The sequence below is a fragment of the Symphalangus syndactylus genome, chromosome 10 (genome assembly GCF_028878055.3).
Source record: "Symphalangus syndactylus isolate Jambi chromosome 10, NHGRI_mSymSyn1-v2.1_pri, whole genome shotgun sequence".
Taxonomy (NCBI): Eukaryota; Metazoa; Chordata; class Mammalia; order Primates; family Hylobatidae; genus Symphalangus; species Symphalangus syndactylus.
In genome coordinates, this window is record NC_072432.2 from 63,151,752 (window position 1) to 63,166,277 (window position 14,526).

The 14,526-nt window shown below is 42.8% G+C and overlaps 1 protein-coding gene across 4 annotated transcripts in view; it reads right to left on the reverse strand.

Annotated features, from left to right (window-relative positions):
* Positions 1 to 6,590: 6,590 nt before the first annotated feature.
* Positions 6,591 to 14,526, reverse strand: part of PARM1 (prostate androgen-regulated mucin-like protein 1) — a 176,497-nt gene continuing 168,561 nt past the window's right edge. For all 4 annotated transcript variants that reach the window (XM_055297337.2, XM_055297338.2, XM_055297336.2 and 1 more), the window contains one exon: positions 6,591 to 10,534. In XM_055297337.2, the coding sequence (XP_055153312.1) occupies positions 10,450 to 10,534 (85 nt within the window). In that variant the 3' untranslated portion in view covers positions 6,591 to 10,449. The remainder of the gene's footprint in view (positions 10,535 to 14,526) is intronic.

A 14,526-nucleotide genomic window follows, 5' to 3' on the forward strand; every position in this document is an offset into this window, starting at 1 on the left:
TAATAGTGGCATCCCTGTACTCTTGGAAGGCATACAGAAATATATGAACACACCTCTCTCTGATTAGGCCCACCTTGGATCATCTTTTCTGTTGACACTTAGGAGTTTCAGTTAGCAAGACATCAACATGCACTCATGTGTGTGCAGTGATATCCTGCAGAGCAGCTGTCAACGATGACAGTTTGGAACAGAACAGCTGGAGGGCAGACCTGAGTTTCTAATGACTGAGAACAAGTCATGGAAATAAGGTAGCCAAAGGGCTCATGGCTGACAGTGGTGCACACCTCCCCATGTTGCTGTTCTGGGTTTCTTAATAGGATGCTATAAAAATTGTAGGTGGTACAATTCTGGGTTGTGCAGGACTGTCCTGAACAAATCAACCTAGACTATTTCTTTCTCTGTAGCAGCATCCTTGACTCCCAGATACCAAATGCCAGTAACTACACCAGTCATAGTAACAACTAAAAAACACAACTAAGAGATGTTGCCACACTTTGTTGCCCTGAGGGAAGATGTGGTGTTATCACCCCTATTGAGAACTGCATTCTATGGGGCCTTTTGGGTTTACCTAGGCTTATGTGTAGAAGGTTGTGTCTTACGTATTATCTCCCTTCTCAAAATTGGGGGCAGTATCCCAGCATTAGCACCACCTGGGAGATTATTACAAATGCAAATCTCAGACTCCACCTCAGAACTATGAATTAGAATCTTATTCTTGTTAAAATTAGAATTTTAACAAGATCTCCAGTAATTTGCAGGCACATTAGAGTTTGGGAAGCATTTCCATACTAGGTAGAACATGGATTTTGGAGTAAGAAGGTCCAGGGTTAAAATTCAGACTCTGACGCTTACTAGCTGTGTAACCATGGGAATGTCACTTAACCTTTCTAAGACTCAGTTTTTTGCTCTCTGAAAAGACCTTAATTCCTCATGTGTAGGCACATAACAGGCATTCAATAAATGTCATTTCTCTTCTCCTCTTCAACCTTTCATCAGAGAACATAGTCAAGAAAACCACTTTAGCTCTTTGGATAACATTAGGGAATTATTACCATAGGATAGTGTGGCAAGATAAAGAAAGATGACTACTTTCTCTCTTTTTCCACAGTTAAAGACATACTACATATGAAGTTCCAGTTGTGGCATTGTTGGGCATGGCAGACACCGGAAGAGGGGTTGACCTGGGTGTGACCAGGATTAGAAAAGGCCAGTACCCCTGGTTCAAACAGGTCAGTTAGAAGGAACAAATCAAATTTCCCAGATGAAATCTGGGACTGATGGCAAAGGATAGATCTTCACAGGGAGAGCCCAGAGAACAAGTTCAGGCCCAGGAAGTCAGTTAGGCAGATGGTGGGGCATGAGAATCAGAGAGACATCTGGAAATAAGGAAGAGAGGAAACACTTCTCAGGATGCTCTCACATCCTTTGGCCTTATCCTCTTCTTGCTCCTGGTGTACCCTGCACATTGCTCTACCAAGGTGCCCATTATACACTACAGAATCATAGATTGGATTGTTTCATTAACAGATTCAAAGCATTTTGAAGATGAGTTTTTGAGAGGTCATGTCTTGTTTTATTGTTTTACCTAAATATTGTATGCAATTTCTAAGAAAGTATCTGGAATGTGTAAAAGAATACTGCTTGTTAAATGTTGAATACTGTTTGTTAAATGTTGAAATACTGTTTGTTGAATGGATGAGTGAATGAATCTTTTGTTTCCAACACTGTATTTCCATCACAGGCCATTCCTTAGAGAAATCCATGGGGCCTTTAGGAGAGCAAACATTGAGACTCTCTGTGAACAAATGCATCCTTGCTGGTTTCAACTCCCATTTGCCTGTAATCAGGTAGCAGCCTGGATTTCCCACTGCCCCCGTCTTCTTACATCTAGTGTCTCAAGCCTGTGCTTCTCTATAGGAGAAACCAAGAGAAAAAGGATATAAAGTTGTCAGAATTTTCAGTCTATCAGTTTTTCTTTGCTCACGGTTTTGGCTATGGTTAGATTGAGAGTCTGCTACTTTTCAAGGACCAGCTCCCTAAGTTTCTAGAAGATCAAGGAGGCTAGGAAAGAATAATTGTGCCTTTCTTTACTGAAAAGCCACCTGCCAGCCCCCTGGGATTGCTCAGATGGTCAGTGCCCCAAATTCTTGCTCAGGGATTTACCTGAACTCTAGATAGATGAAGCATTGAAACTGGCCTATAGGAGACAGACATGAAATCCAGCCTCTCCAGCCTTTGGAGGAGAAGCCAGCGGCTAGGTTACACTGGAAACCCTTAGAAGGGGACAGGTAAAGTCCTCAGGTTGTGTTCCCTTGAGTAGAGCTGCTTGATGAACTTGGCTCCTTTCCAGAAATGGATGTTCAGAAGGAGGATGGGACAACCCATCAGACAGTCCCTGGGCCTAAGGACGTGAGATTAATTGTCATTGAGGATTACTCATCCTATAAAAGTTAAGTGTATTTCATTTCATTGCTTATCAGCTCTAGAGCTTGTTATCAGTGGCTCAGTAAAAGCATCTGCAGCCTGAAATGTGTATGAAATGGCTCATGGCACTTCTAAGTTGAAAGTGAATACATTTAAGAAAACCTTGTTCTTTCTCTCCCCCACACTTCCTGGCATGTCTTTTATCAACTCCTTGCTGTCTGAAGGATGCATAGGTCTTCTCAGAAGAGCTCAAGCAGAGATAGGAGAGCTGGGGGTAGTTAGTGCGCAGATGGGGGCATGGAATGGTCCATGGCTCTTCAGGCAGCAAGCCAAGGGCTGAGAATGGTTCTGAATCTCTTCTCTATTTTCTCCCCCACTTTTTCTTTACCTTTTTGGTAAGGGTAGGTGAGGTGGGCTGGAAGGATGGGGGAGGAGAGAGAAAAAAAACAATGAAAATAGGAAGAGGAATGTATTTGGAACATTACATGCAATGTGAGCTGGTCTTTCTTTCAGGGGTAGAAACATTATTCAGTTTAGTAGCTCCCTTTTTCTTTTCTAGTACCCAAGTGTTAGCCATATTTTGAAGGCAGGTTTGAGTCACCCTGCCACATAAAGAACCAGGACGAAATAAATGTCGACTGAGGACAAGAGGAACATGTAATGATTAGTGGAAGAAGAAAGTTATAAATACCAATATGGTCATATGACTAGGGGTAAAAGGGAGTCTTTAGAAACTATGCATATTTTCTTGCTTGCTTTGATATGTATATGTGTGTCTGTATAAATCAGTTCTTTTTCTGTCCTTTCTTATCCCCCTCTGTCCAATATGAACTGAGTTAAAGTAACTAACCCCATAATTTGGTATCAAAGGAAGATTGCATCTGAACTGGAAAAGGCATGAACATTCCCAGAGATAAAAGCAACACATGGAATGATGTGTCTTTCTTTTTAGGGAGAAGGTGTGTGCATCCTCAGTTGTGTAAGGAACAGTTGCATAATGTTACAGATAACATACTGTTATTGACTTTTTGCAAAGTTCTCATTTGGGGTAACAGAGGTGGCCTGTGATTATTTGCTTATTTTTAGCTCAGCATTATCACCTTTTCTAAGATCTTTGTAATACAGAGGAGAAGCCAGAAATTACATTTCTCAGAATGCTCTTTCCCTTATGGCTCTGGCTGGAGTTTGTCAATGAGAGGTTCTCAGGCAAGATATGGAAGATGGAAAAAAGGCAAAGCCATTCTTCTTCAGAAACACTTGCCATCAGGTGTGTGGGCAGGTGTGACTTTCCAGTGAGCTCTTGAGAACCATTCACTTCACTGTTGTAGCCTGAGATGGTGGCCATTTTCCAGAAACCCTGGCATTTTAGCAATTATCTACTGGTGGTTTCCCTAACCTTTTCTCCTGCTCTCTCAAAGTCCGTATAAGAAACTAAGTTTTATATGAAATCCACAACTTTGTATTAAAACTTTAACATATATTCCAGAAATACACAGAGCAGTTTTTTGGTTTTTCATGTTGAACCTCTGAATGTCCTGGCACAGTGGCTGGCAGTGAGCATTTGTGTCTCACACTACCTGGTAGACAACACTTGGCTTATGACTGATGTGAACTTTTCAACACTCTTCTCAGTGGTGTTTGTTGCAGCAAATTCTGTCCAAATGCCGAGGAAGAAATGGCTAGTGGGAGAACAAGACAGTAGTCTAGACTGTCTCATTACAGCTGCTGTATGGACCTGGTGACAAGGGAAGGGTCAGCCTGGAGTGCCCTGCTGTTGAGTTGGTGGTTGTCAGATGAGTGACTTTGACTGGAAGTGTCATGGTGTAGACAGAGACAAGTCAGAGTCTGAAAGGTCATCAGTTCTGAGGGCGCGACTGTTTTCAAAAGATCCTAAGCCACCATCCTGACAAACATGAATATGTAAAGGCTCAACCACAGAGCTGCCCAGTTGTGGGTGCACTTAAAATAGGCCCTTTTGGGCCACTCTAGAAACCCTTCTTCAGGGAGAAAGCTGCTTCTGCATTGGATACCCAACTTTGGCTTCAGGTTGTCTCACATGGCTGGGCATGTTTGTCGGGCAGCAGCACGTACATGTCAAGAATCTCTGGCATGGAGTGAGAATTTGACTTGGGAGTGGTCCAGAGCATGGACCCTGGAGACCCATGGTCCCCATTTCAATTCTGCCCTACCGCTGTGTGACCTTGGGCAATTTTCTCTACCTCTTTGGCCCTTAGTTTTCTCTTCTGTACAATGGAGATGTTAATAATATCTATCTCATAGGGATGTTAACCCATGTAAAGTTCTTACAACAGTATCTATTTCATAGTAAGTGCTATGTGAGAATAAGCTGTCATTATTATTGCTACCCTGAGGAAAGACAAGTTGGCCCAGTGATGGACTCTCAGGGTAAGATCAGGGAGTGACTTCGAGGGCAGCATCTCTAGTCTAGGCTGCCATGAATTCACATGTGATTCCTGGGAAGAGCAGGGAGGCTGCAAGTTGAAATTAAGAGAGGTTTTCACCAAAATTCTGTGAGACAATGGGGCTCTGTGCTGGTGTCCTGACAGGACAGGACGGAAGGCAGTCTCCCTCTTGGCAGAGAACACAGTCATAGATGTGGGAGTCAGCAGAAAGAGACAGTGTCTGGCAGGGGATATGCGCTTTAAGAGCTGACTGGGCTTGCTCTGGACTGCATGCTAGACACCCTTGAGACTGCCTGCAATAGCTGAGAGGGACTTTGCAAGGGGCAGAAGGTCTCATATGAGCAGGAGGTATGAGGGTCTTAAGACCCAGGTTAGATTTACATTGGACACTCATCCTTTGGGTGGTAAAAAACCAAGGGCTCTGGTGCCAGATGGACATGGTTTGAACCCCACCTCTTCCACTTACTAAACTGTAAATACTTGGAGGACAGGGACTATCTTGTTCATTACAGAGTACATAGGATTCAATATGTGGATGAATAAATTTAATATTCTGGAACTTCAGTTTCCCCATCTGTAAAATGGAGATGTAATGACCACTAAAGCAGATGCAAGGATTACACTCGATAATGCTCACAGACACCCAAGTTCCCTAAAGAATATGATACTTCTGTTTTTGTAGAGTAATTATTATATATCTTGCTTAGGATAAAAACTCAGCACATTTGTTGACTCAAACTGATTAATAGTGTTTTGGTGCAGTAAATGTAGTCTACATCTGCCAAAGACTAGATCCTTTAAAGGAAGGGATCATGCCTCTTATAGGTTTTTCCCAACATGATCAGTGCTTTTAAAGGTCATTTATGATTCAGTGCTTTCTGACGGAAGTCAAAATATAGTCAGCTATTGGAAAGTGCTATTGAATTTTGGGGGAGTAAATAATAGCGTGTTTAGTTGCTTTTGTGCCCACAAAATGGTCTCGAGAAATGACCAAATCATTAATGGAAAGGGCCTGTTTCATGCTCAATCCTCATTCCCTATCTCGACTCTTCCCAGTCAATCCTCTATGTTACGTCACTGGGAGCTGAGTAACTAAACTTATGAAATCTGACCGAGTAACTAAACCTATTAAACCTGACCCCAAGTTTATATCCATCCTCTAATCAACAAGTTCTAGTTTGCAGGTGATCCATTCCTTTTCTATGGAACAAAATGAATGGGTTTTGCTGCTGCTCTTTTCTTTGGAATCAGAATCATCTTTAGTTTGCTTTTGGGGGTTGAAATTACATTTTGGATGACTGAAATTGCCTGCTATTTAACTGTCAGATAAGGATGAGTATTCTGAATTTAATTTTTAAAGGGGAGTGAAGCAAATGTCAAATGTATTACTCATGCCAATATGCGTTAATATGACTTGATTATGTATTGCTATCAACTCATTGAATCAAAGTGTTTGTTTTTACATCTATTTTATAAGGCCCAGAGTATATTTGAGAGTAAAATCACTGCTTGAAAAGTTTCTTCAATTCTTCAATTCTTGAAAACTTTCTTCAGTTCTGACATTCTTCAATTCTGTTTCAAGGTCATAGAGACCTTTCTGCTATGCAGAAAATATTTACTGGTGTGGGACACATTTTCTTTAAGAGCAAGTCAGAACTACTTAATATGAGTTGTGCTGAGCATATCAATCAAGTGGTTTGAATAACAAAATATATCAAAATGTGAATCACCCACAGCCAGACGGAAGCTTTTATCAACTTTAATTGATATAATTATAATTGGTATGCAATATGTCTTACAACAAATGTGGATACAATGACATCAAATATCAAAGAATTTTCCCATCTTTCCATCTTTAAATGACTTCAGCTAACTTACCCCAAGAGAAAAATCTGGCATTGATCTCTTGGTTAGCATTATTACCAATATCAACTAGCACTATTAAAATCAAAGTTGAAATGGTACATTCATTTGCCAAAAAAAAAAAAAAAAAAAAAAAAGGGTTAAAGGCAAAGAAGGTGAATCAACGTGCAAATTAGCATCTGGCCCAATTGCAAAATTCACTTCCTGGATGTGAGGGATTGAACCATGCACACTTGCAAGCAAGATGAAGGGCAAACAGATGACATCAAATCAAAATTAACCCCACAAATAATCCAGAAGACCTAATGGTAAAGGCCAGAGGTCTATGTCTACTGCTGTTTAGTGCTCAGGTGTTGATCCTGTTTTCCCTAACCTCCTGATTCTGATTCAAGAGTCTTTGAGACCTATGTCCTAGGCCATCCTTTCATCTAGAAATGGAAACCATGGCTGTAACCCCAGGCATGGTCAACCCTGCAGTGATTCAGCTGCACAAAGGGGTAGTCCAGAGCTTAGATAGCCGTCTGATGTGGCTAGGACACAACTGTCATTTTATGGAATAAGTTAAAACAACACATTAGTATCATAGCAAACAAGAAACTGAGATCACTTATATGTCTCTGTAATAGTTAAACTGTCTATAAGTATTTTTCTCCAGAAACTGAAAACACCATAGACATAATTTTATTAATCCTCACAACACATCTGTGAGGTAGTATGGGGTGAGGTCAATATGAAAGCATCACCCCCATTTTAGAAATGAAGACACAGACGTGCAGGGAGGGCAGGAGGTTTCATTGGGGCCACAGGAAAAGAAAACAAAGTTGAATCCCGCTCTTTCATCATCTGCAGTCGATGGCCGAGAAGAGGCGACTTGCCTCCCTCCTGCTCTGACATTCTCTCTAAAGTGTTATGACTAGACCTATCCACGGATAGGATGTGGTTGTTTAGACCCACTGGAGCCATTTCCCTTAGGTAGACCTGAACAGGTGCTCTCCCTGAGGTCAAAGACGTCAATTTTCAGCATATATTTCAGATGTGTGTGTGTGTGTGTGTTATAAGTAACATTTGTAGAATATAGTTGCTAAAATCTTTTGGCCAATTCAAGAGCAGAAAAGATCATTTGGCAAAATAAGGTTCAACCCTTAAATATTTTATATTCACATAAGAAGTGTTAGAATTGTTATGGGAAACTGTCACCTTGCTGAATATATCTGCTCCAGGCCCACATCTCTCTCTTTGCCATGCACATTTGGAAGCCAATAAGAGCAACAGACCCATTATGTACCCTTACACAATAGCAGCCTTTTGGTAAGAAAAAAAATATGCCTGCTTGAGTTCACAGTTTGTAGAAGGCCATGGTTCCTGGGAAGAGGCTGGTCCCTTGCCCCAGGATTTACGGCAGAGGCAGCATTCAGAAGTGCACCTCTCCAAAGGTGTTTCACAAACATTGTGTCAAAATGTTTTTGGCCGATGCAAAAAGAAACACATGGAATGTCCTGTTTTTATCTGCTTTTCCTTTGCCAAACTGAAAGCCCTATGATGGGGGTGGGGAAAGAGAGGCAGTTACTCAAGCCAAGCATGGCCAGAAGGGGCGCCCTTGGTCATTTGCTGCCCTTTTTTTCTGAGAAGGTCCACTTTTTTAGTTGTTGTTTTCAATATTCAGAGATATCACGATTCCAGTAAGCCCCCTCCTCATTACCCACTCTGGTTGTAAAATACTTGCTCATTTCTCCGTCCGCACTTAAAGAGAGTTTAGGAATAATTTTTTTCAGAATTACTCCAGTGTGTGGGTTGGCAGGTTGTAGAAAGTGGCACTGCCCCTACTGTCTCTGAGACCAGAGGGGTTTTCAGTGCTTTGCCGGGCCACAGCCAGAGACAGGACGAGCCAGGGTCAAGTTTCTGTAAACTAAACGGTCATGGCAGCAAGGTCCAACTTTAGAAACAAAAGTTCATTTTCAGGTTCTTTATGACACTGTAGGAAAATATTACACACTTTGAAGTCGGACCCCATGTTTGTTTTCTACTACATGAAATCAGGACATAAGATGCTGCTTGCTAATATCAGCTGTTACAAGAAGACAGAGTTGTAGCCATGAAATAAAGCTCTCTAGGAAGCAGAAATAAAAAGGTCACCATGCATACCAAGAACAACCCATCAGCCAATAAACTAAACACTTTGGAGATAAAAACTTAACACATCATTTCATTTTGTTTAAAATAAAACGTATCACTAATCTGTGAATGTCTTGTTCTGTCACAGTGGGCATTGTGATAAATCAGGGCTTCTCAATCTCAGCACTATTGATATTTTGGGGTGGATGATTCTTTGCTGTTGTAGGCTGTGCTGTGCATGGTAGAATGTTTGGCAGCATTCCTGGCCTCTAGTAGCACCCCCAAGTCATGACAATGAAAAGTGTCACCAGACATTTTTGAATGTCCCTAGGGTGGAGGCAGGGGGCAAAATCACCTCCTGGTTGAGAATGATTGCAATACACGGTTGCTTACAAAGAGGAACAATTCTTTCTCAAAATTTATTGTGCAGAATTTTAAGACTATACCCAGGGTTGCTCATTTATTAACGGGAAGAATTAGTAAGGTAAGTGTGTGGGAAGAATAAATGGATTAATCATAGTCTGTTTCCTATGAAAATGCCTCGTTGAATAATTGCAGATAGACTAGTGCCTCTTTTTTGTTTTGTTTTGTTTTGTTTTTAAACAGGTTACAGCCATTATCCAACAGACAGTAAAGCAGTGGACCAGTTGCTGTGTAGGTATAAAGCAAACAGTCTCTGGGCTCCTCCAAGCTGTGGATATCTCTGGCCATTATCGATAGCTGATTCTCACTTGTCCTAATGAAGTACTCAGTGCAGGTTAGCCTCCTTCTCCCCCGCCAGCTTCTCTTCCACTTCCCCACACCATACATGCCTCTCCCTTTCCCTCTATAACTCAGCTCATCTCATAGCCTTTTTCTTTGGAAATGAAACTCTGCTGATCACTTGTGGGCTGGGATCCCAGCTGCCTTTTGAACAGAGCAGACATCCTTTACAGAGACAGGTGGCCTGGAGGGGAGAACAGGTAGGGGCACACTGAGATCCCACACCAACGTGAGAGATTCTGCCCCGTGACCTGCTGGCCTCCTCCAGGGCACTTCCTATTTTCAACTTTCATTAATTGGGCAGCTAAGAAGCTGCTTTCCAGCTTGTAGAGCCAAGCAGGCAGCATCCTGTCAGAAACAACCAGATAAACAGAGATTTAAAAGGAATCTGAGAAAACCCTGCTCTCTCCCATGCAGGGTGAAATCCTCGTAGAGCTCATTTCCTTTCCCCTCATTAATACTTAATGTAATTTCCTAAATATAAGTTTAAGAAATAACACAAATGAAATGTTCCCCTGAAAGTAACCCCTGACAAAACAACCCAAACCCTCCTCCTCGGTCCTTCTCGAAGTGGGTCCTGCAGTGGGGAAAGAAGCCTTCACCATGGTGGTCTGGCCTGGCTGGTGCAAGGCTGGCCCACTTCAGCTGCAAATCAGCCTCCACTCACCTTTAAAGAATGGTTCTTTTAGTACCAGAAAGGGGAAGTTGTAGCAGCCAGAGGAGAGGGAGGAAAACAAAAACAACCATACCAACAAAACAGGGCTTAAGATTGTCGTTCAATGCGCATCAGGTACTTATTAATTCTACTGGATAAGCACTTATAAATAAAGAACAGTTAATCCTCATCCCAGGCCATATTCCGTTGTTAGGAGTCATCATACAGAGGGTTGTTGTAGTTTCCCCAGGACCCGTAGTCATGGTCGTCCAAAAGCCTTCCATAGGAGGAATGCCTGGTGGAGAAACAGAAGAAGGTTGTGATTATTTGGAAAAGTTGCCCATCTGAGGACAGCGTACTGCCCTGCACTGAACTGGGGATGCTTATGGGGCCAGGGAGAGGGAAAGGTGTGATGCTCTCACTAGGACAACAGACCTACCCACCGTGGAGGCCCTGGTCTACCAAACACCCTGTCAGTGACAACTCTTCCTGCTAGGATCCTGACTGGCACGTTTTGTTGGGATCATCTGAGTCCTTGTTGTCTTCTGGATCCCAAGTGCTGGGGAAGGAAGGGGAGGCCCCATTTCCATAGTAATTTGATAAGATGAGATGGGAAAGGGAAGCTTGCATTCCTAACATTCTGACTTAGGTTCTGGACTTAATTTTCCCTGAAATAATGGTGACACAACCACAACCACTGTTGCTATGACCACCTCTCCTGACATTTATATTGTCTTATAATTTATAAAGTGCTTCTATATTTAGTTTTTACTTGATCCTCAAAATAAGGCCATGGGGCAGGTATAGTTTATACTTATTTCTCTGACAAGGAAAATGGGGCTCAGAGATGTTAATTGAAGTGCCCAAAGTCATCCAACTGAGCTGTCAGCCAAATCCCCATCTCCTGTATCTAAATCCAGCACTTAGAGCTCGAGTTCTCAGAGTCTCATTAGCACCTGAGTTGAATGGCAATATGGGTTAAGCAGAATTTGGTGGATAATTAATTGTGAGACCCTCTCTCATAATTAATAATATATCTATAAGAAATTAAATCAGATTGTTATCACTCCTCTGTTCAAAACCTTTGAATGGATCCTTATCTCAGAGTAAAAGCCAAGTCATTAAAATGCCTTGCAAAGCCCTATGGGGTCTGGCCCCAGCTACTTTTCTGAGCATACCAGCCCCTATTATAGGACCCCTGCTCCCTCTGCTATAACTATATTGGTCTCCTTCTCTTCACTCTCATGCCTGACACACCTTTGCCTCAGGGCCTTTGCACTATTTCCTTGGCTTGGAACAATTGTCCTCCAGGTCTCCACAGAGCTCATTCTCTCATTTCCTTCAAGTCTTTGCTCAAATGTCACCTTCTCAGTGAGGCCTTCCTTAACAACTTGATATGGTTTGGCTGTGTCCCCACTCAAATCTCATCTTGAATTGCAACTCCCACACTTCCCACACGTTGTGGGAGGAACCCTGTGGGAGGTAATCATATTATGGGGGCGGGTCTTTCCTGTGCTGTTCTCATGATAGTGAATGAGTCTCATGAGATCTGATGGTTCTATAAGGGGGAGTTTCCCTGAACAAGCTTTCTTTTTTATTGCCTGCTGCCATCCACATAAGATGTGACTTGTGCCTCCTTGCCTTCCGCCATGATTTTGAGGCTTCCCCAGCCACATGGAACTGTAAGTCTAATTAAACCTCTTTCTTTTGTAAATTGCTCAGTCTTGGGTATGTTTATCAGAAGTGTGAAAATGGACTAAAACACAATTCAATTTAAGTTTTCAACCCCCACCCAACTCCCAGTTTAATATTTCTCACAGTACTCCTCACCTTCTAACATACTATATAATTTACTTGTTATTGGTGGAGCCAAGATGGCCGAATAGGAACAGCTCCGGTCTACAGTTCCCAGCCTAAGCGACACAGAAGACGGGTGATTTCTGCATTTCCGTTTGAGGTAACGGGTTCATCTCACTAGGGAGTGCCAAACAGTGGGTGCAGGACAGTTGGTGCAGCTCACCCTGCGTGAGCCGAAGCAGGGCGAGGCATTGCCTCACTCGGGAAGCTCAAGGGGTCAGGGAGTTCCCTTTCCTAGTCAAAGAAAGGGGTAACAGACGGCACCTGGAAAATCGGGTCAGTCCCACCCTAATACTGCGCTTTTCCAATGGGCCTGGAAAACGTCACACCAGGAGATTGTGTCCCACACCTGGCTCGGAGGGTCCTATGCCCACGGAGTCTTGCTGATTGCTAGCACAGCAGTCTGAGATCAAACCGCAAGGCGGCAGCCAGGCTGGGCGAGGGGCGCCTGCCATTGCCCAGGCTTGCTTAGGTAAACAAAGCAGCTAGGAAGCTCGAACTGAGTGGAGCCCACCACAGCTCAAGGAGGCCTGCCTGCCTCTGTAGGCTCCACCTCTGGGGGCAGGGCACAGACAGACAAAAATTCAGCAGGAACCTCTAAAGACTTAAATGTCCCTGTCTGACTGACAGCTTTGAAGAGGGTAGTGGTTCTCCTAGCACACAGCTGGAGATCTGAGAACGGACAGACTGCCTCCTAAAGTGGGCCCCTGACCCCCGAACAGCCTAACTGGGAGGCACCCCCAGTAGGGACAGACTGATACCTCATTCGGCCGGGTACTCCTCTGAGACAAAACTTCCAGAGGAACTATCAGACAGCTGAATTTGTGGTCTCACGAAAATCCGCTGTTCTGCAGCCACCGCTGCTGACACCCAGCCAAACAGGGTCTGGAGTGGACCTCTAGTAAACTCCAACAGACCTGCAGCTGAGGGTCCTGTCCGGTAGAAGGAAAACTAACAAACAGAAAGGACATCCACAACAAAAACCCATATGTACATCACCATCATCAAAGACCAAAAGTAGATAAAACCACAAAGATGGGGAAAAAACAGAGCAGAAAAACTGGAAACTCTAAAAAGCAGAGCACCTCTCCTCCTCCAAAGGAACGCAGTCCCTCACCAGCAACGGAACAAAGCTGGACGGAGAATGACTTTGACGAGTTGACAGAAGAAGGCTTCAGATGATCAAACTACTCTGAGCAGATGATCAAACTACTCTGAGCTACGGGAGGAAATTCAGAACAATAGCAAAGAAGTTAAAAACTTTGAAAAAAAATTAGACGAATGGATAACTAGAATAACCAATGGAGAGAAGGGCTTAAAGGAGCTGATGGAGCTGAAAGCCAAGTATCGAGAACTACGCGAAGATTGCAGAAGCCTCGGTAGCCGATGTGATCAACTGGAAGAAAGGGTATCAATGATGGAAGATGAAATGAATGAAATGAAGTGAGAAGGGAAGTTTAGAGAAAAAAGAATAAAAAGAAATGAACAAAGCCTCCAAGAAATTTGGGACTATGTGAAAAGACCAAACCTACGTCTGATTGGTGTACCTGAAAGTGACGGGGAGAATGGAACCAAGTTGGAAAACACTCTGCAAGATATTATCCAGGAGAACTTCCCCAATCTAGCAAGGCAGGCCAACATTCAGATTCAGGAAATACAGAGAACGCCACAAAGATACTCCTCGAGAAGAGCAACTCCAAGACACATAATTGTCAGATTCACCAAAGTTGAAATGAAGGAAAAAAATGTTAAGGACAGCCAGAGAGAAAGGTCAGGTTACCCACAAAGGGAAGCCCATCAGACTAACAGCTGATCTCTCAGCAGAAACTCTACAAGCCAGAAGAGAGTGGGGGCCGATATTCAACATTCTTTAAGAAAAGAATTTTCAACCCAGAATTTCATATCTAGCCAAACTAAGCTTCATAAGTGAAGGAGAAATAAAATACTTTATAGACAAGCAAATGCTGAGTGATTTTGTCACCACCAGGCCTGCCCTAAAAGAGCTCCTGAAGGAAGCACTAAACGTGGAAAGCAACAACCGGTACCAGCCCCTGCAAAAACATGCCAAATTGTAAAGACCATTGAGGATAGGAAGAAACTGCATCAACTAACGAGCAAAATAACCAAATAACATCATAATGACAGGATCAAATTCACACATAACAATATTAACTTTAAATGTAAATGGGCTAAATGCTCCAATTAAATGACACAGACTGGCAAACTGGATAAGGAGTGAAGACCCATCAGTGTGCTGTATTCAGGAAACCCATCTCACGTGCAGAGACACACATAGACTCAAAATAAAGGGATGGAGGAAGATCTATCAAGCAAATAGAAAACAAAAAAAGGCAGGGGTTGCAATCCTAGTCTCTGATAAAATAGACTTTAAACCAACAAAGATCAAAAGAGACAAAGAAGGCCATTACA